The sequence below is a fragment of the Oculina patagonica genome, chromosome 4 (genome assembly GCF_052425735.1).
Source record: "Oculina patagonica isolate OP01 chromosome 4, crgOcupat, whole genome shotgun sequence".
NCBI lineage: Eukaryota > Metazoa > Cnidaria > Anthozoa > Scleractinia > Oculinidae > Oculina > Oculina patagonica.
In genome coordinates, this window is record NC_135761.1 from 46042125 (window position 1) to 46065351 (window position 23227).

Below are 23227 nucleotides of genomic sequence, written 5' to 3' on the forward strand. Positions count from 1 at the left end.
TTGTCTAAAGTTTAGCATCGCGACAACAGCGCTTAATTTGTAACTTCTCCTTTACGATTTCATAAAAAGTTCAAAATTAAAAGATGATTATGAGAGTCAACAATTTAATCATAATTACAAGAAAAACATCTTAATAAAAACCGAATTCTGTCAAAGCAGGTATAATAAAATAAGAAAAAATTCCCCAGACTTGATTAAAGGTTTGTGTATTTTTTATTCTAATTGGAAAACTGACGGAGTAACCCCGTTATAAAAGGTTTTACTTATCTACTATCCAGTCCACAAAGTCCAATTCCAATATTTCCAGCTTGGCACGCGCCAAAGCGTTCCACAAATTCCCGGCAATTTACACTGATTACAATCAGCTTAGGGGCAGGAGTGGGCACGCATATCGTATTAATTTACGTCTGCCCTGTTTGATTTTATCGATCAACGCTGTGTGAGTGAAGAAGGGCATTAATTCAAGCAGGCGTCAATTTCCTATTCACCTTTTTTCCCTTGCCCACTCCTTGGGACACCTATTTGGCTGGCACTTTCCTATACGGCTTTCCCTGATTCTCTAGGCTCCCATGGCCTGGTTTACAAAAACGACACAAGTATTAGAATTAGCGCAAGGATAAGCACATAAATGTGTGTAACAAATAAGCTTAGATCTGGGCGACGCATGGAAAAGCGCAAGCATAAACGCAAGCACAAGAAAAAGAAGTCTTTCCTTTTCAGTTGTGCTTGCGTCGTTGCATCCGGCCCTCCTTGCACGTAATATAGAACACAAACAGTGAGCCCAGTTTTGGTCAAAATTTAAAGTCCCTGTGCATGTTGCCATGTCTTATGCTTATTGTTCGTGTACTTTTGAATACCCTTGTAGGGCCTTACGCGGCGCCTAAGGGGTATAAAGCTTATGCTTCTGTAGAAGGTGTCAACCAGTCTTATCTTCCTCGTGCCCTGTGAGTATAACCTTTTATAGGAAATAACTTGTGGGAAACACGCAACAGAAAGATCCTTTTTTACGCTAACTTCTTTCCCCATTCAATGTTTCCTGAATTTTAGAGAGAGGAAGGGTGGAGAATACTCTCAGCCTTAGCCTGCGAGCGGCTCGTCTTTGAGTCACATGCATGATCACACGTATGAACGGCGACTACTTAGCTTCGCTGCTCGTTCTTGCGGCTTCGCTGCTCGTAGGCTTGTCCCGATTGTGCTCGTGTACACTCAGCAACCTCTGAGCAACTTTTCATCTTTTGAGTAACTTTTTGCAATTTCTGGATCGAAGAATTCCGAAGATTGTCCGAGTAATGTTCGAAGGCCATACGCACGTTTCCGAGCATTTTTCCAATTTAATTTTCCGAAGGTTAGCGAAATTTACCGAAGATTTCCGAGAAAGTTCAGAAGATGCTTCAACTAAATGATCATCGGCTTTTTGGCATTCTAGTGAGCAACCTTCCAGCATTTTAAGAGCGCAATCGGGACAGGCCTCGCTGCTGCTATGCAAACCCTGGTACTTTGTACAAATTTCCAACCCTTCCCAAAAATGAATTTAAATCCATAAAAGAACAAGGATAACGACCTGGAGTTGCAAATATATCCTTGAGTTGAAAACATCCAAAATATATCAACACGGTTAATTTACCATCAACTAAACTCACGTGCGCGATTGGTCTATTACGTCACGTGACGTAGCCAAATAAAGGCCGATTAGATGTCCTAGGGATCTGAACGTAGAAAAAGAAGAGGACAGCCAAAGTCCAATTACAGGTGTATAGTAAAAAAAAAGGAACAAAATGGCGGGGGGGGGGGGGGGGGTATTTTGGTCCGAGGTTTGAAAAGCAGCAGCAGCAGTTTTTTTAAGGACAGTAGGTGGTTTTAGTAGTTTCAATTATTGTATATTTTATATTTTAGATCTGTGACATTTGTACTTCCTTTTAGATTTCAATACTTTTTTATTTTCCATTTTTAACATTAGTTAGTAGTATTTTAATCCTTGTCCTAGTTTTTAATCTTAGTTAGCATACCACATAGGTTTTGTCTTTTTATTGTATTTTAGATTTTAATGTATTTTAAGGTTTAACATTTATTTTCTCAGAGGACCCTCCTGAAAACCACCCCCTAGGTGATTGGAGGCCTCCTCTTAAAATATTATTTATTATTATTATTTATTATTATTAGGATTGGAGACACTCTGTACACGCAGTCCTTATTTACACCTAGTCACAAAAGAGATAGGTTCAGGTACAGACGATATAACTTTGTTGCACTGGGCAAGCTTTTAATACGACAAGCATTGTCAGTTTAGTGTAAATCAAATCTACAACACGTCGTGCACGACACCAATCAATGTTTTTGAAAAGTTGTATGCGATTTTTGAATGACGCAAGCGGCATGTCATGCAACAAAGTTGTACCAGTTGACGTCTAATTCAAATGGTCTAAATCTACCCTAAGGATCTCCAACCTCATCGCAAGGGCGCTTTTTTTTTATAGAAAGTACCCAGGATAGGCCTTTCCAGATTGTGCTCCCAAAAAGCTAAAAAAGTGCTCCCAAAAATTCCCAAAAGATGCTTAAAAAGTGCTCCAAAACCAAAATAGTACTCAAAAGTTGCTCCAAAAATTAAAAAAGTGCTACCGAATATTTTTAATTATTTGAAAGAAAAGATGCTTTCCAATTTAGATTTGCAACTAAAAGGCAAGTTTCCATTGAATACAAGTCAATAATTGCACAAATAACGAATAAAATAGAATAAATAAATAAAAACATGAAATCGAGGCTGTCACGTGATTTTTCTGCATTTTTAATGAGTTTGCATACATTATGAGGGGTTGATGACTTAGGTACGGGGCCCTGAGGGCCGCCGCACATGTCCCACTTGTAGTTACCGACGTACCACAGCCCACAGGAATGGATACCCAATCAAATGTCGAAATCACCAGTTTTAGCCTAGTTGAGATATGGTCAAGGGAACTTGAAATTGCTATATAAAACAAAAACTCCAGTAATTTGCTTCAAATAAGCTAGAAATTGGCTTGTTTACCAAAAAAGTTGTCAGAAGATGCTCATTGGCCAAAGAAGTGCTCTCTGATCAAAATAGTGCTCCCAAAGCCAAATTGCGCTAAAAAAGTGCCGAGCACAATCTGGAAAGGCCTAGCCCAGGAGACTAGGTTGAATTATGTCAAAAACGATATATTCCTCTTACTCTAACTCTCATCGTCTCTCTCTAATCCGCCCAACAGAACTTATATTAGATGAGTTGTCTTATGACGCTTCCCTTCCCACGAAAGGAAAAAAACTGTTTTAAGAGCGCCTGTCTGTGAAAATCAGAATAGGAAAAGTAAAATAAACTGACTTCTTTATGATTTCCTTTTATTTTTATTTGCGGGGAATAAGAGAAAATAATTTATGCTACAGAGGTCTATAGAGAGAGCGATACATCTTTCCTGGCTAAGTAAGTAAGTAAGTAAGTAATAAGGCTTCTAATGTTGCATGTAGAGCTGAGCTTGGTCGATTTCCTCTCCTTATCACCATTAATCAAAGAATCCTCAACTATTTGATATATCTCCAAGAAAAGCAACCGGATTCTTTTGTTAGACAGTCTTTTTTAATTTCATTAGAACTTCACACCGCTGGTAAAAATAGTTTTTACTCTAATCTTATGAAGATATCCGAATATTTTAATTTTGGTAATTTTAATCCTGATTTAGTAGACACCGCAAAAGTGACAATGTTTCTGCAGTCAATGAAACAGAAATATATTTCGTATTGGCAGCATACTCTACAGCATTCTCAAAAACTAGAATTTTATAGATCTTTTAAGAACGAATATGCTACCTCCAATTATCTAGAGTTAACTAGGAGAGTTTCTGGTAGGAGAACATTAGCTAAATTACGTATAAGTAATCATAAGTTAATGATCGAACTAGGCAGATATAACAATACGCCCAGACATAATAGGCTCTGCCCGGTCTGTGATTGTAATAAAACCGAAGATGAAATTCATTTTCTCTTTTATTGTTCCAAATATACAACAATAAGAGATAACATTTACAAGAAAATACAGCCTATCATCTTAAATGTCAGCCGGCTAACAGTGCCTGACTTGGTTTAAGAATTAATGAATTCTTCCGATTATTTTGTGACCATGCAATTGATTAAATTTATATCATCTTATTTTGATTTACGTAACAAAATACTATCAATGTAATTAATTTTATATGTAATCATTTTGTTTTGTTTTTTTACTATGTTTTTATTTTATTATTTTTATTATTATTATTACTTAATAAGTTTACGCTTTTGCAATATTGTAACAAATTTACAGTCATGCAAATAAAGCTTGTTGTTGTTGTTGGCTAAGAAACGGAAAAAAAGAAAATAATTTCAGCAGAGAAATTGAGGTTCCAGAGATATCATTGCTCGCTTCCTTCGGTATAGTAGTCCAGTCCCTGAACTCTCCCCATCCCCGCCCTACATAGGGGCTGAATCAGGAAAAGAGGGAGAGACTCTCTTCTCCTGCCTGGAGTTCAGGGACTGGAATATCGGTATAGCGACTCGACTGGCACTCGAGTTTCAAAGATGGGGACTGGGTATTTATTTTTTTTACCTTTTAATTTTTATTTTTTGAGGGATATTTTTGAAATCGTTTTTAAATTTAATCTTTTTAAAATTTTGCTTGAATTTTGCAATGGAACAGCATTGCAGAAATCATGAACATGAGAAAAACAAGACTAACAAACAAAAAAAATATCCCTGTTGATGAAAGGGAAAGAAATCAAATGGACAACCGAGGTTGGGCCCAAAACAATCTGGAAGAAATGACTGGGTTGGATTGCTCGCTAAAACGTCAGTTAGCCTCTTTATTATTTTGCCTTCTACAACAACATCACAAGGAAAGCACCGCTTCTCGTCCGACCACTTAAGTAGTATTTAAGGATTCTCACATTCTTTTTTTCTTTATTTTCCATGACGGCATCATTGTTTTCCATGGCCTTCAATTTCGTTTCTGAAACCTTCTTCGACGTCCCTTTCACTGTATCATGCGGCCTGAGAGAGGTTATGATGGATTCCGCTGAAAGTTCGAGCAATGAGTGCAAAAATTAAGTACCAAAAATCTACCTACATTTCGGTAACATTTTACTAGATATCTTAGTTAATGAAATAATATGTAATTAAATTTAAGAAGCTTTTGCAATAATACCAAATTCCTATATAGTCATGCAAATTAAGCTTGTTGTTGTTGTTGTAGATTGGCCCGATTTATACTAGAGACGGATGATCCGTCTGGACGAACTTGCATTTTAATTAGGCGAGCATTTTTTAGTTCGTGCGATAATTCGTCTGTGTATTAATACGGGCAAACAGACGAATTATTTATACACAGACGAATTATCGCACGAACTAAAAAATGCTCGCCTAATTAAAATGCAAGTTCGTCCAGACGGATCATCCGTCTCTTGTATAAATCGGGCCATTAAATTTCATTCTTTGAACAAGAGATCCGGCAGCAGACAAGCAGACAAGAATTTGAACAAGAGATCCGGCAGCAGACAAGCCAAGCAGATTTTTTCTTCGTTGCGTAGTCCCCTGCATCCAAACTGTTTTCCTGGTTATAAGCCCTGGGCTTATACAACTTCGTAACGGGTTTTGTGTGGGCTAATAAGCGGAGGGGCTTATATCCGGGAGGGCTTATAAGAGTAATAAAAAAAGAGTTTCGAAACGAGCCACGCGAGTGTTGGTCGAAACATGATAAAACAACATTTAGCCGTGTTCAGTACTGTCTTCCGGACCCTTCAGACAGAGGGGGGCTTATATCCTGATGTATTTTTTTTGTTGTTTCCAGGAAGATGAGCCTATAACTGGAATTTTGCGGTAGTCGCCAAAAGCGAAGTCAGAACAGCTGTAAATATTTAGCACGTCTTTGTCTCGGTAAATATTGGCCAATGTTCACTTTGTATTGCATTAGCTTGCATCAAGAGAAACCTTATTTTCTCTTGCTTGCATTGTATGATTGCAACCAAGAAGAACTGGTGATTGGTCACTGCCGAGTTAGCAGCGCCATGTAAAAGGGGAATAATTTTTTTGTTTTCTGCAATAGAGGTATACATTTTTGTACCTGTTTCCTATGTGTTTAATTTATGTTTCATTCAACTAGAATCGTGAAAATGATAAAACACAAGAAAAAAAAAACTTACTAAAAAGGATATCCCTGACAACAAACCGGGTGTTTGTGGAAATGCCTATTTTGAAATCAAAATCTGAGTTTTGATTCGAGTCGCCATTTGAACATTGAAATGACATTCACTTCAAGAATGGAATATTGAAGCGAAGAACGAAAATTTTATTCATTTCCGAGTTTACCCTTTGCCTCTGTTTCAAAACGAGTCTACGTGCGAAATCATTCAAATAAAAAGAGATGGACCTGTAGGTGAAACTCAGTTTTGCAAATAGACTCGTTTTGAAGCAGAGGCAAATAACTCGGAAATGGCCTGTTCATTAATTCACCCTTGGGAGAAATACTTGAATTGTTTAGGGCCTGATTACATGAGCCGGGCTGGCCCGGTTAGCCGGGCTGGCTCGGTTTGCCGAGATGACTTTCAGCCCGGTATTACATGAGCCCGGTTAGCCGGGCTGGCCCGGTTTGCCGAGATGACTTTCAGCCCGGTTTTAACATGAATGATCAGAGCACGAGTGATCTTAATCACCTTTTTTCGGCAATTTGGTGGTTAATTTTTTGCACTTTTGCAGCTGGATGGGTTACGTTACCTCTACATCCTATTTAGAAGGAGTAGCATTGATTTTTTCGTCGGATATTGTGCTCGGAAGAGAAATTTAATGCTGGCCCGCTTAGCCGGGCTGGCCCGGTCAACGCGATTACATGGAAAATTTTCAGCCCGGCTAGCCGAGATCCCGGCATCGCGATACCGAGATCTCGGCTAACCGGGCTGGCCCGGTTGTCATTTAATCGCGAAGTTGATTTTTGTTGCGTTTAACAGACGTGCCGAGATCTCGGCAAACCGAGCCAGCCCGGCTCATGTAATCAGGCCCTTAGGCTGAATCTAGGGCTTTCCACAAGTTGCTCGGCAACTTTTTGGCAACTTTTCCTATTTCGAGCACTTTTTTCCCTTTAAGCAACTTATTTCCTTTTGAGCAACTTGTTGCATTTGAGCAATTTCTAGACCGAAGATCTCCGAAGATTTTCCGAGTGATTTCCGAAGGCCATACGAACGTTTCCGAAGATAAACAAAGTGTGTCAAAGATTTTTGTGGAACATTCGAAGACGTTTAGACTTCCGACTCATTTCCCATAAAACATTACAAAATTACTCAGCAAACATGACGTCATCTATATCTCCACGCATTTTCTCAGTAAACGAAATCCGAGTAATTCAACAAATGTTTGCCTTAAAATGTTGCAGTGAAATTTCATATAACTGCTTAGAAATCTTACCTTCAAAGGGAAATTAGTATATATTTGGCGAAATTTTCTTGATAAATAGCAGCGTTTTATTTTTTGGGGGGCAAGCATCTTTTTTTGATTTTTGGAGTAACTATCGAGCACCTTTTTCAAAACTTTCGAGCAACTTTTTGAATAATTTCGAGCAACTGGTAGAAAGCCCTAGCTGTAACACAACTTCCCTTTGCCTCGAGTCTCCGTATTTCCCCAATTTTGCAACGCAACTCGACGTCACGTTTTCTCGTGTCCCCCCTCAGGAGCTCACCCAGCCTGGGACAATATCCGAACGTTTAATTTTTACCATACGAGCCGAGAATAAGAGCCTTCCCTCGTGTTCATTCGAGAGCTCTATCTGGTGAGCCACTGTGAAACCTGTGTGTCAATAACTTAGCTGTTTTTTTAAAAAACAATAAAGTGACATTTCAAAAATGCTTTGAAGTAAATGACTTCACAGGGGAGGGAGAAATATTTCTTCAAGGGAGGGTGGGGTGTTTATTCGAGGGGGAATTATAAGAGATACGCTTTAAAAAGGCGTCAAGATTATACGTGCTAAAGCTAAGCAAATGTATTTTAATCTGCCTCAGAAGTTTTCTGTCTTAGTAATCAGATACAATAAGCCTGACTTGTTAATTGACTGAGGTCTTCATCACGTTAAACTAGCAGAAAAGGTCAACTTTTCCATAACGCAGGATCCGGTGTAAAAAAACACTGCACGCATCTTCCACGCGATCATGGCCATAAAGGGGCTCCTGCTTAGCAAGAAAAACGTTTGGGGCTTAAAAGTGACCAAACGTTGTACTAGCACGTTATTTGTCCTTTGTTAAAAGCTGAACATTAAAAAATCCAGTTTTTAAACCTTCTTCAACGCGGTAATGGATCCTCACTGTTACAGTCATTACCAAACAACCAATCAGGGTTTAGCTTTGATCCGTGCCCATCCCCCCTCCCAGAGTCCCCACGCCCACCCTACCAGGATCGTTTTGTGCGTTCTTTCCCGCTCGACTCAGTTTGTTGAAGGTTGTCTTAATCCCGCCATAGCCAAAATTATGAGGGATTGACGTTTTATTTTGCTTCGATGTGCTTTTTCTATATATTAATTTGTTAAAAATATGGGTCTTTAGAAAGGTTCCGCAAATGTAAGGCAAGAGATGGGAGGGTAGGGGAAAATTTTTTCCAAGGTTATCAAGATCAAGCGGGGCACTTGCAGAAGTATCATCTTCGCTATTTTGAACGGAAATCGAAAAAGAATACGAGTTAAATAGAAAATATCCACTATTTTTTTTTTTTCAAAAAATAAATTTCTTTTATTGAACCTTTTTAAAACAAGAGTGTTTTAACGTGAGAAATAGTCTCGCGAAATGCCCTTCTTTTCGCGCACCGCTCCCCAGGCCCCCAGGCACAAAGAGAGATGATTGACAGTTGCTATCGATTTTCAGAACACTTGCCGCTCGTAGTCCGAAGTCCAAATCAAAACATTTTACGGGGTCAATGGCTTTGCACTTGGCCGAAATTCTCAAAGAAAAAAACGTGTATTTTTCCATGGATTCGAAACTAAAACTGGCATTTCAACCCAATAACTCTTGCTCGAGACTGTTTCTTGATTTCATGTTTGCGCGTGGAAAATCCATTCGGATCTTAAAGCGAATAGGGGAAAGCCGCATTGCTGTGTTTCATTTCCGGCCCGGAGGTCTCTCGCATGCGGTGGGTAAATAAGCAAACAGTGGACATCGGAAGTCCCATATCCAGTTTCATTTCGTAGGTTACAGTGGGCGTTTGTTTCTAATGCGGGCATTCGCCGATGGACAGCGAGATTTACGCTAAATTTACTGTCAAATGCAAGCAGTGGGCAGTTCCTCTCCGTTGCAACATTTAAAAAGTTACGTATAAACGGAACCCCCCAGGGAGAGCGCATATCCCATTATCCAACGCGGCTAAAATTAGTGACTGGACAAGCCGGCTAAACTGGCTCGGGGAAAACCAGTGCCACACAACCAGGGCAACTCGCTACAGATGACCAATATCCGCTATTATTTCCACGGTTGCGGCAAGCCGGCCTTTGCAGGACTTCAAGGCGGCCAAACAAGGTTTGGATTTTGATTATTTTATTTTGGGTTCCACGGGTTTATTAGCTCAGATAACGATCGAATTGGGCAATGAGGTCTTGAAAATTTAAGAAATTAATACGTGGCTAGAGTTAGTTCACCAAACTATTCGGAAGTGATACTTATGAAGCTCGAAGGAAACATGCGGATAATTTAGAACTGAAAAAAAAATCCAGGTCTTCGCTTATTCAGTGTATTTTTGCTGTTCGTTTTATGGGCGCAAAATACACGCGTAAAACCTTGCATAATATATCGCTTGGTCGCTAGCTAGCTATTAGAGCGGGGCTGTACCGTTCATGTTGCCTAAAAATTTTTTGGAAACTTGACCCTTGGGTCAGTCTGACTTGAGTTGTGTGCAGACAATTTTTTTTTGACATTTTTAATCTGACAACCTTCGTCTTTGCCACTATCTGCGGTTTTAAATCCTCGAAAATGCAAAACAATCCGTGGAGAAGTCAGCGGGTCTTTATACATCGTGTCAGGCATGATATTTTGTAGCCGAACTGATATGAAAGGTTATAGCCTTCCCGGGCGGTGGCATGTTCTTCCCCAATTCAAAGCGGTCGCATATCACATAGAACCGGTATATTATCATGACCGCTTTAGATTTTGGAAAGGCGGGTGAACGGAAATCTTTTGATTTCTTTTCTATGGGCGGCGAAAGCTGTGGAAATTTTTTTAATCCACTCGCGGGGCAATAAAACAGTTATCACTCAGACCGGGTATAATTTCATAGATAGATGAACCTGCCGACCTGCATAGAAGTAATACCTTATTTACATCGCTGTTGAATGCAGTTATACGCTTTCGTTTACAAAACATGTCAAAAGAATAATTCATGATCTTGAAATGTTTTCAAAATGACCGGATTTCATTGTTTAAACAAGCTACAAATGCATGCCACAAAATTCTTTGGTTTTAAAATCGTATTAACCCCTCGAGCAAATTGAAATGTTTACTAGTCTCGAATTCTTTGTAATCAGGAAAATCAAGTATAGTCTGCTTGTATGCGGCAAACAGATTTCATTTTCGACACTGACAAATAATTTTATTGCACAATTTTCACTTTTTTTGCCTGGAGATAATCTACACGAAGCAGAACAAAGCCTCTCTTGAAAAATTTTGTTCACCCACTGCGTCGTCTGGTAGAGAGAATTTTTGATTACATCATATAATTGATAGGCTGATCGTGCGAAATTCTCCCAATTGGTGCTGTCTTGGTTACGGCGACTTCGTGCAGACTAAACTTCGCTTCGCTTGATTCGAGACAGAAACCTTCTTGCAATCGCTCACAGACAAACACGGGTAAGACAATGTTATTCCTTTATTTAATGCCTTAAAAATAATTGATCTCTCCCGCAATGTGAAGTTTCGAGCTTATTAACCGACCATGCAACAACGAGAGGCGTTGCGGTGGTAATATAATCGAGATATCGAGTCCGGGCAAACCCCGCTCGATGTCACGCAGGGTAAACCCTTCTCAATATTTTTTCTTTGTGACGCTAGCGTTAGAATGCCACAAAAATGCAGACTGTGAATGATCTTCTTAGAAAGGGGGAAGTTTTAGCGTTGTTGGGAGGCTGCAAGATTTGGCGTGTAATACAGCATTGTCGTGTCGAAACTTTTGATCGAAAGAAATTTACCAGAATGGATTATAAGCGATTTGTAATATTTTTTGTTGTGGCTTCGCGCTATAACTCTGTCAACTCGTGAGACAAATTCGTCGTTTTTACAGCTTTGTTCGATTAGTTGGAAGGATTTTCGAAGTGATCGAACGAAATGGAACACCTCGCTTGTAGATGACCTCAGTATTTCTGATTTCTTATCGCGATTGTTATCAAATGTAGTTGTGTTGGATGTGTTTAATTCCTGCCGTCAAGTCTTATTTTAACCTTAAATCGGGGAAACAGTAAGAAACATCTTTAAATAGCAACATTATAAACAAAAACTTGTGCGTCCAGTTATCGGTGATGTGTTGCTCAGTTGCGCTTCAGTTGCCGATCTGACTCAGGAAGGAAATTTGGCGAGGAGGGGGTGTTCCCATTTGAGATCCGTCTCCGGCCTTGTATGCGGCTTTCCCTGTTTTAAAACAATTGTTTTCTCTCGTCTTTAATATTTGAAACGATTGCCGTGTCCTTAAAAGTTACCTGTGACATAACTGGTTAATACAGCGACGCTGAATGTACAAATTGTACAACATTATGTCATGACATGATATATCACAGGCGCAGGGGTGATATTTTTAGTTTTGTTCTGGTTTGAGTGGGTGTTGCAAAACAATTACTGTATTGCGGACTGCCTAACTAGACCGTGGTTTATTTCATTGGAAAGCCTCGATTGAACATAAAATAAACATCAACAATAGAACTTATCCTGTATTCAAAGGCTAAGCATTGATTATGGTGCACATGCTAGTGTTGTCAAGGGAGTGAAAGGGGGAAGGTCTCGGGAGTGACCTGCAGTTAGCAAAGACCCCCTACAGTAGTTTATTTCTGTGCACTGAAAGCAAAAGAACAATTCTGATTGGTTAAGAGCATGGCTCGATTTCCGCTCTTTTCTTCTGGTGTTCGGTCACCGCTGAGATCTGAGAGCTTCCAGAAGGAACAGACCGGCGATATCGCGCAATACTGTCACGCCAGTGTCACGTTCGATAACGCGTGACGAAAGAAATATCCCGCCCGCGAAAAACTGTTTTCCCGGGAAACTTTTTTATTTTCTCTTCACAAACATCAAACTTTAGTGCGCCAGCTTTGTCGTTTTTACTGACTTTTAATTGCCTGTAATGTCTTAAAAAGTACAGTGTTCGGAGTGTTACATGTAGAAGCAGATTCTTTGCCGGAAAAACCGATCAATAGAGTAATAAATAAATTTACCATCGGAAAAAAAATCATGGCGGATGTTCCGCCAGTTACGCAGAGTAGGCAACGGCTAACAAAATAATTGTGGACCTAATTTTCTGGGGCGCAAAGGTGTCTTTGGTTCGCACGCACCGCACTCAAAAGTACGTGCCCGGCACTATTTCCCGCTCCAGTTATACAAGCAATTACCGGTATTTGTGATGACCGCTTCCAAGTAAATGTCAGCATAAAAAGTTGCTCTGGACATTTTCAGATTAACGGCTGGCAAATTATTTCACCAATTTTGCGGGACGTGACTTCTTGCGCGTAGAAGGAGCTGTGTTTGTGTAACTGAAGTGGAGCTTTAAGAGGATTGGGGATATATTTCAGTATTTTGACCAAAATAACACCATGCCTTGTTTACACTTGCCAACAAGCCAACTGAAAGCGCTTCGGTTTAGATCGCCCCTAATATTCTTCTTTCCTAACGTTAAGTTGTTCATAGACATGCATCCTAAACTTTTTCTAAACTGATCTTAATGCAAAGTGTACGAATGTGCACCAGTTAAAATTTTCAGGATTTTCAACCTTGGCCTTTTAATTAACGTTTCCTATTGGCATATTGTAGTTAAATAATCAAGTTAGAGTTTCAGTTGGGGATTTGATCACACGATGACAGAGGTACGGAAACGGTACTCTCTCACTTGCATAGCGTGATGTTGAATTAGTTCTGCTCAGGGATAAAATTTTAAAATCTTTTTATCTTTATTCACTTTTTTGCGCTTGGAAAAGACTTTCATAAATGTCACACCACAAGTTAAGAAGAATGCAGATCCTCTTCTACGAAAAAAAATTGTTCAAATATCGACAACAACAAGTCATCAAGTTGTTTTTCACTTTAATTCTCCCAACGTGACTCTGCCTGAGAAGTTTTCTCCTAAGCGAAACCTGACCCAACTCGACCGTGATAAGTTCCTAGATAGTCACTGTAAATAAAACGCCTTAGGCTAAATGTTGTTTTTGATTTTATGGGCCTGTTTCAAACGTCACACCTCTCATATGTGTCATGTTGGGGCAAACAATTATCCTTTTCATGTGCATAGTTTTGGCATATCTAAAATAAAATTGTACTGACATTGGGCTAGAGGTCGTCGTTGCTTTAAGCGGAAAATCCAAATTATTATATGTAAGAATTCAAAAATTGTGGTAAATATGCCCGTGAGCAGAGCTTATGCTTTTTATTTCGTCAGTAGCATTTTGCTCTCTTCCTTTACCTTTCCAATGTGTTTTGTTTATCGTTGTCGCACAAGCTCGCGCGTGGTTCCGATTTGGATCCGGTAACCTTGTTTTCATTTGTTTTTATTTTATTCACCATTTCAGCACAGAACTTCGGCTCTGATAAGAACAAAAACTCCCATATAGACCTCACATGGGAAAGCATCGCGCTCAAATGGAATTTCCAGGGATCATTTTTTCGAGAGTTTTTTATGAAGGGCGTTTAGGCATGCAGATACTTCGTTCTCAGACTTTCGTGCAAACCTTTATTATTATTATTTTAACTTCTAGTTGAGATTTCCTCAATTTCTATAAAGCAGGAAAGATTTGTTTGTGGAACTGCGCGGCTAATGGAAACCACGTTGGTATAGTTCAAACCACAAGGGCAATGTATCGATCGGATATCAATCGAATCCAAACATAAAATTATCTACGGATGAATTTTTCCATATCTAACACCGATTCTTTCTAGTGAGGTACAGTTTCAAAATTTTAAAAGGGGAAAACTTGAAGCATTCTTTTAGCTAGTCCAGTCCCTGAACTCTCTCTTCCGCGCGCCCAATGAAAGAGAGAGTTCCTGGACTGGACTATCTTTTAGCTTGCTTTGTCGATTGACTTTAACATCTTTTTTTGCTCTAAGTCCAAAGTTTTCGACAAAACAACTGATAGGAATCTATTTGCCAGTGAAATAGATTATTGCTTTTGATTGGAATCGGAAATTGATCACTCAAGTCGGTTGTAGGTCGCATGGATGAATGCAAAATATTCCGCTTAGAATTAAAACCCCTTTTCCTTGTCACGGAACTTTTAGTTCATACAGGAAGATCCTGTTTGTAATTGTCGTGATTCAGGTTTTTCTGAGAAAAAGAAGCACACTCCAAAGAGATTATGAATAAACAGGTGACAATTTTGTCGCGTGACACCTCAGCTGAAGATATGGCTTGTGAAAAGAAACAGTAACAATTTTTGAAGTAAATATCGGACTGAAAATGCAGCAATAACACATCACCAAAGAGAGAAACGACGTTTTTAGTTACAGACCGTTCAGTGTTAAAATGATAAGAGACAGTAAGGAAACGAATTGATTACGATCTATCAATACTTTGTGTGATATGATATCATACTTTAGCGCTTAGACCACCACGAAGTTTTCTATCGATCGACGCCATTTTGCAGTTAATTTTATAGATCCTGCGCGGTTACCAAGCACTCTATAGAAGAATCGCCGGATTCTCCTTTGCGGCATGATTTTTGGGCAATCTATCATATTCACAGTTTTGTCGGCCGTCAGAATTAAACTTATCCGAGGTATATGCAAAATTTTGTCGATATACCTTTCCCTATTTTTTTGTTAAAAATCAGCTTTAATGTTATCAATAGCGTGACATGAAATTTCCCTGAAAGCGCACTGGAGACCTATTTTTAGATCAGACTTTAGACTTCTGCCTTCAGCGAGCTGTAACATTTGGAACAAATATTCCGTCAAACCAGAAATCTATAAATATTTACTGACTTCGGGTCAAACGTTAAATATCTCTGTGGTGGCATGGTGCTTTGTTTTAATTTTATGGCTTATGAATGAGCTAGCTAAGTGCCTTCTGGCCATGCTAAGTTAGCCTACCAAAGGAAAGGGCGAGGAGAGAGATAAATTAGCAAAAACCTCCTAGTTGCTTCCTAGCGTTCGTGATACAAAAAACAAGAAGGAAAGTGCCTGCTGAAGCTTATGAAGCTTAATGTCTAGACTTCCTACCGAAAACTTTTTGCCCTGGACTGAAAATTGCCGACCATGAAGTTAATATGATCGGAAGCTCTCTTTATGATTTTAAGTCACGGATGCTACATACTATATTGCCGGAAAAATTAGCCTGAATTCTGCATTGGTAACTCCATCTCAATGTTCCTCAATTTTAAGCATCCTTGTTCCTTATTGGATTATTTTTTGCTTAATTAAGTTTTTCAAAAGTTTTTTTTATTATTGAAAGATATTTTTGTGCACTTCTGCGTTCAACATTCGGTGAATAAAGTATCTTGATTCACTTCGTTCAAACTCAATTGGGGCAGAGGGAAAAAGATCGGCGAGAGAAGCGAGCCCGGCCGGAGAGCTTGTCCACAGGCTAAACTTTACCATGCTCATTGCACACCAGAATTCCTTGCATACCAGACTAAATGCCGTTTGACGACAGCGTCGAGGTGGCATTTGCCCCGGCCGTCCTTTCTGGCGGCTTTACTGCATGCTCGTCAAATCGGCAGTTTTAAAGAAAAGGTGGGATTTGTGGGCTCACGACTACTATTACTTTACTGAAAAGACTGCGATTGAAAATTAACAATCAAGTACTGTCCGATTCCATGCGAGAATGGTTTAAAAACGAAAGAGTAAAACGTCGAGAATCTCCGAGGCGAGTTAAGTTGTCGTCTCCAAAACTCGTTAACTTTATGTCAGTAATACAAAATCTTCAAAAACTGCCATCTTTTTTTATTCAAAGTTAACCCTTAAACTCCTAAAAATGCCAAAGTAAAAATTTGATAAATTTTGTAGAAAATTTACTTAGAAAGATTTCGGAAAAGCAAAAAACGTTACAGGAATGTATTGCTAAGCGGATTCGACTTGAGTTGTGATACACTACAGTCTTTAAAGTTAGAACCGTGGTAGCTTGTACGACAGTATCGAGACAGTACCACATGCTTAATTGCGTTCAGAAATTTGAAATTCGAGCAAACGTTATATAAACAAGTTGTAACTTTGAGGTGGACCACTCTTTGAGACGTACCATCAGCAGTACGATTTTATGAGTTCAGCAGTTCCATATTAATTTCCCTAGCCTTTTCTTCTCTTTGAAGTGCACAGACAAGGGAATGGCGTAAACGTTTAAAAAAAGGAGGAAATAGACTACCGGGCACAAATTGCAAAACAAAAAAATGTCACCGTCAGTCAACCCGTCAAAATCTCCCTTTTGCACGCTTTAAGAAAGTAAAGTGCTAACATTTTTCGTTGACTCTAAGTTTTTGTTATTTTATGCAGTTTGGTTCCCAGAGTGGAGGAGATCTGAGAACTAGGCGTAGTTTGGAAAGAAGCTAGAAGTTTATACCACCTTTTGACAGGTAAATCAATTATATTGTTTGCTATATCATTTCATTTTTTTAACTTTAAAAGCACACTAATCAATTGAGTAAGGCCCCAACTTATAAACCGAAAACGCACAACAGAACATTGGCATGTGAAATAACTTAATCTAAGATACATACACAACTTTAAGGCAAACCCTGTAAACGTTTAGCACTTTGGTGATGGTTTTCCTAAGACATTTGCAAGACTGATTTTAGCTAGTTTAATAAAACAACAGCTTTCTTGAACACTATCAAAAACCCTACTCTCTTTTCCAATCATCAGGCTGCAAAAAAAATTCAAACAAAACATGATGCACAAAGGAAGTTTTAGAGTGCCTGGGACCCTTGACGGAGGCCTGAGTTGGTTTGCTGTTCTCGGCTCGTTCATGACTCAGTTCGTTGTCATGGGGATCCACAATGTATTTGGCCTGCTGTACCTTGATCTGTTGACAGAGTTTGGAGAAAGCAAGGCCACTACAGGTAAACTTCCATTGAAGGTTTTTAACCCCCTCTCTTCCGCGCTAGCTTTGATTCTTAAAAACCGAATTACAGTCAACTCCCTCTTAACGGACACCTCTATAAGACGGACACCTAAGACGGACACCTGGTGTTGGTTCCGTCCCTGTTGTTTTTCAGTCATTTTACTGTAACTAAACTCCCCTATAAAACGGTCACGTCTCTAAAACGGACAGTTAAGGCCGGTTTTGACCGTGTCCGTTTAATTAAGAGAGTTGAGTGTGATATAATATAGAGGTTTCGTCTGATAACATTCAGAGCGACGACTATAATTTCTAAGAAAAAAATGTCATGATTTTCTAAGGACTGTTCTCTCTTACTCTAACTCTCTCTGCCTCTCTCTCTTAAAATGGCCTTTTCCCTGGTACCTCTTACAGATGCGACCACAGCTCAAACGAATTAATATAAAATGTGATATGCAATACAGTTAATATTTTACAATCGGTTGAAGGTTTAATAAATTGAGATATTAAACTGCCCCTTTTTCTGGACACCGTGTTTCCAGTTTTATTGAAAACAAGTATTCTAGCGTTAGTCAGTTGAATTATGCTTGTAATTTTAGTCTAATTCAAAACATAAATGATCCCCTGTATAGAATTTATTTACTAATTATTCACAATTTCTTCTTTTCCACAGCGTGGGTAGCCTCGATATCATTTGGCCTCACTTTCGTTTTCTCGCCTCTGAGCAGCTTTCTGTGTAAAAGGTTTGGTTGCAAGGCGGTTACCACACTCGGTGGAATATTAGTCGGAATTGGTCTTCTACTATCGTCCTTCGTCGACAGCATTTTCCGGATGTACGTCACGTACTCATTCCTATTCGGCCTGGGCTCCAGCATGTGTTACGTGTCCTCGGTTCTAGTGCTCAGCGGCTACTTCTCAAAGAACCTAGTAGTTGCCAATGGAATTGGCCTGGCTGGAGCTGGAGTGGGAACGATATCACTTGCGCCCGCACTCAGTCTTCTGCTCGACAACTACTACTGGCGCGACGCACTCCGCATTCTCAGTGCGACCTCGTTACTTCTCGTGATCAGCGGTTTAATCTACTATTTGGTGCCTGCGCCGATGGATTTTAGTGATCCCGATGATTATCAAGAGGAAACTAAACGGTTTGATTTCTCGCTTTTCAAGAACAAGGCTTACATTGTGTGGATTGCTGTCGTTGGACTAGTGCTGTTTGGATTTTACATACCATATGTGCATTTGGTAGGTGAACTTAGAAGCCCAGGGGGATGGGGTACTTGGGATTTCAAATGACGGGGATGATCAAATGGAGGCAAAAATCAAGACCCAGACTTCCAACAAAACCCGAAATATTCACTGTATCAAAAATTAAATCCCTAAGCCGAATTTCTGACCTTAAACTTCCAGAAAGAGGGATAGATATGACACAAAGAAAAACATTACAAATACACGTTTGTTTGTACCTTATTCGCAGAACGACGTAGCCAAGGCACTACCACGAATCTTGAGATTATTTTTAATCTAAATCTTTATTTAATTTTCTTTAATCAAGCCCTGAGTACTTCCCTGGGCTGGGCTCAGAAGAGAAGCTCTATACAAAGGGCTCTTCCAGCTTTTTAAACAGAAGTTACTTTACTATAGACACAATGGAAATAAATTATGTAACAACTTAACACGAACTATTTTTTTGTTTAGTCCTTAAGTTAACTTTTGCAATAAGCCAAAGCTTACTACAAGTCAATTAGAACTCGATGGAGAACGCGCAACCGGCAACAAGCAAGTAAAAGCACGTGGCCAGTCGCAAGGGCGGGAAAAATAGGCTACCAAAATCGTAGAACACGTCATTGACAAGCGCGGTAAAACATGCAACAAGTGGCAAGCGCGGGAAACGGGCAACCGATAGAAAGCGCGGGAAAAGTAACATACAATCGGCGTGAAGCATAAGTATGACATCTTATTGGCTGACAAATTTAATTGTCCTATTTCTGAAACTTTCACCTCTCATCTTAAGAAATTACAATTATTTACTGTTTTCCGGGATCTTTTCCGAGGTTAAGAATATTTAAAATTCGACGTTTCGATCAGTTTCACTGATCTTCTTCAGGTTGTTGTTAAAATGATATCAGAATATGTGTACCGATCGACTGATATAAATTCCGAGAAAACGTCTGCCACATGGGGTATTCCAACTCTGCGTGTGCGGTGACAATACCTCCTTACTTCTTCTAACCCTCTCTATTTTTATTCTCCTTCCAATGTTTTACAGGTGCGGCACGGACAAGACCTTGGTATACAAAAACAAGACAGCGCAGTGCTGGTCGGCTACATGGCAATGTCCCAGACAGTCGGCAAGATTGTGTTCGGTCGAATAGCCGACCATCCGCGCGTCAATCGCGTGTACCTCTATCAAATGTGCTTGCTTGTCTGTAGCGTTCTAACCACTCTCCTCCCTCTCTTCACTACATACAAAGCTCTGCTGTCGTATTGTATCGTGTTTGGCTTTCATGAAGGCTGTTTTGTTGTCCTTATTGCTGTTCTTACCGGAGATATAGCTGGAAGGAAAATGATGGCGACAGCCTATGGAGTCATGTACTTCTTCACCGGTATTCCAATGATGTTAGGACCTCCGGTAGCCGGTAAGTGTTTGCTTAATCTCCTTCGCAAACAGGGACAACTGGGAGGCGCGGTGGCCTAGTGGTTATAATTAGCGCGCTGGACTCCCGATCGAGCGGTCTGGGTTCAAGCCCCGGCCAGGATCACTTGTGTTGTGTTCTTGCGCAAGACACTTTACTCTCATAGTGCCTCTCTCCACCCAGGTGTGTGAATGGGTACTGGTGAAATAATGCTGTGGGGTAACCCTACGTAGACTAGCATCCCCCATACCATCTAAGGGGCAGTAGAAATAATCCTAGTCGTTTAATGCTAGAGAAAGCTGAATAAACTCCGGCGGTATGAGCTACAAGGCTTTAGTAATAGGTATTGTTTTAATATTTAATGTAATGAACTTTTATAATGTATAATAGATTATTGTAAGTAATTAATATAAATAAGGGGCCTGTATTTTACCGTGTTTAGATAAAGATACTACTACCAATGCAGACTTAACCTTTTTTAGTCAATGAGCAAAACCATTAGTTTCGAAACGAATTGTTGTGCTGCGTCGGTGTTGATAAAAGTAAATAAACGGTAAAGTGACGAATTTGGAAATTTTGAGCGTTAGCCTTACGTTCGGGGTTTTGGGTTTAGCTACATTTTAAATTATGGAAAGATACCTAGAAAATCAGTTTAACTAGTAACATAACAACTGGTTGAGACTTCCTTTTTCCTTCGACAGGTTGGATGTACGCCATTACCAAAAACTACGAGCCTGCGTTTTACATGGCCGGCGCTTTCACGACAGTTGGAGTTTGCCTATTATTCCTGATTCCTTTCCTACTTCCGCCGGAAGTGGTGGAAGAGTGGCGCATGCGTACAAATGGCTTCCGTATGCGTATCCAATCATCCACTTCAAGTGAGGCCACAAGATCTTGGACTTTGGACTCTGGATCGTATTATTCTGATTCTGAAAGGGAATCATTGCAAGATTACGGAAAGAAAGACTTGACTGTATCTTTAGTAGAAAATGTCTTGGAATCTACCATTGCCAAAACACAATCTGATGACTCAGGACTTGGATTTATACTCGAAAAGTACTTTTCTATGCCAAAGCTCGTAAATCAACAAGACTGTTGTCCGGGAAATTTTAGTGACTATTCATCAAGCGATGTCTGGGTCCATTTACTGGACCCAAACAGAGAGACCATCGTTTAACTCTACTAAATTAAATAACCTATTTATCACAGTTAAAAAAAATGTTTATAAGTGAGGAGATTGTGGCGAGGCCTTATCAGAAGATCGCACAAAAAAAAGGACATGAAAGTAACAGAGGAGAATCACAAAGGGCAATAGTTTAATTCCAAGGGTCGATGTTTTTAAGGGATCCAGTGAATTAACTGTAAGCAGCAACATCTGTTTTTAGAAGCGTTTTAGCTTTACATCGTTTTTGTTTCGTTTAACTTTTTTCCTTTTGATTTATTCAATTTTATTTTTTGTTATTATTTTCGATTATCAGAACAGTTTGATCGTAGACACATCGCCCTTGTAGAGCGAGAGAGACAATGTTTAACACTGTCGATGAATCTTTGATATCAAAATTATTATTTATTGTCTTTAAGGAAGTTCGTCGACGACAAAGCCCTCGAATCACAGACATTGCAAGTGTCTGGAAGTCACTCTGAGAAAACGATGGGAATTGTACAGAATTGTATATGAAAGCCTTGGGCATTAGATGTTCTCCACCTCAGTGCTTTGGTAGAGAATTAGAACGTTTCAGACAACTTTACCAATGTCATTCGAGCTAGTAATTAACTGAAGAACTATTTTGGAATTTAATTTTAGAATTAAAAACGCGTGACGCCACTCTGCATAGCACCACCACTGGCGCAAAAAACCGATCATCGCGGGCTCAGTAAAATTCGAACAAACGTAACAGAATTTATATGACGATTGTAACAACTATAGTTGAATATTTAGCATTTTCCTATCAACAAGATTTAAACTTATCGATAACAAACGTGTAGTTTGGTAAAGTTGTCCTAGAACTGTTCATTTCCTCGGCACTCTTGAATGGGTTATGTCACAGAATATTAAGACTGGCGAAAACTGTTTTTTTTTTTTCATTATTGAATTGTAAGCTCATGACTGTTTGAAATAAATGATTGTGTTTTAGCTAAAACCTTAAGATCATTTTTATCCAATCATTTTAGTTGTGCGGAGTTTTTTTTTTTTTTTTTGGCTTTTTCAATCCTATTTGTTTTACTTCTTATACAGCAACTAACACTGATTTCATTTTTACTACTCAAGAAATTTTTTTTGTGCGGTGCACGCAAGGGGGGGGGGGAGGGGAATGGGATGGGTGGGTGAAGATCCTTATACTCAACGACATTTTTTTGCGCTGATAATTGCCTGAAATATTGTGACATAGCTCTATTTAAAAAGTTGAGAACATTTGATACTCAAGGCAAACTACTGGAAGATACTGTCCAGTATGTAGTATTGCTCTTGTTATAAAGGGCTTAATGACTGGTTCAACGTTGAACTTTTTATGTGCAAAGTGCTGCCTCACTAAGATACAGCATATGGCACATGTGAGCTTTACAGAAAACGAGAAACAGAATTATTGATTTACATATTTAAGAAAAAAAGGTGAATCAAACAAGTTAGGAACGGCCAATGCCTTGCAAATATACGTTTGGTTAATATCTTCAAAAGGTTCAATTCGTCAGAAACGATCAGAAAACCTTACAATGTCTGACTCGTCCCCAGTCGTCTCTTATGCGAAAATTGCAAGACGCGAAGGATGGTTCCCTCCGTGTTCAGCAGTCAACTCAAGACGGACTCAAAAGACGACTGGGGACGAGTCAGTTACAATGTTTGCGAGTGTGTGAAACGGGGGTCACAATTAAAATTATTTATATTAATTTAATTTGAGTGGTAATGGAGAATAAGTAATAAGAGTTAGTAAAGAAGAAAAAGTAAAAAGGGCTTTTCGACTTGGTGGAAAAGCTGGAATACAAAAGTGCATTGTATGAGTTCTGGCAGAGAGCCGAGAGCGATTCCATATAAGGGCAAAAAAAAAAATCCGAGATCCTGATTGGTCAGCTGGGAGCTCTGATAATCCCCAGCATTGTCCCAAGGTCATTAAAGGGAAGTGACATGCTCTAGGTGATATGCTTCTGGTTCTGGGCAATGCCATGAACCGCCTGTACCTTGAAGAGCTGAGAGATAAGTCTACTTACACTACAGGGGTGTGTAGTCTCCTTCGCAGCCGTTGTTTGGCCTGTCACGCGACGCTTCCTCCCCCAACAAGTTAGTGGGGAGAAGTGTTGCCAAAAAAACTGTCGCGAAGGATAATACAGCCGAGACAACGGGGGTGTGAGGATCTTTCCCCACC

At 39.5% G+C, this 23227-nt stretch overlaps 1 protein-coding gene across 1 annotated transcript; it reads left to right on the forward strand.

Moving 5' to 3' along the window:
- The first annotated feature begins 9228 nt into the window (after nucleotides 1–9228).
- On the forward strand, nucleotides 9229–22955 carry LOC144650324 (monocarboxylate transporter 10-like). The gene is made up of 6 exons (XM_078509975.1): nucleotides 9229–9521; nucleotides 16671–16750; nucleotides 17040–17236; nucleotides 17909–18477; nucleotides 19502–19871; nucleotides 20570–22955. Exons 3-6 carry the CDS (start codon nucleotides 17065–17067, stop codon nucleotides 21043–21045), a joined length of 1587 nt encoding a protein of 528 aa, XP_078366101.1. The 5' UTR covers nucleotides 9229–9521; nucleotides 16671–16750; nucleotides 17040–17064; the 3' UTR covers nucleotides 21046–22955.
- Nucleotides 22956–23227: the final 272 nt, after the last annotated feature.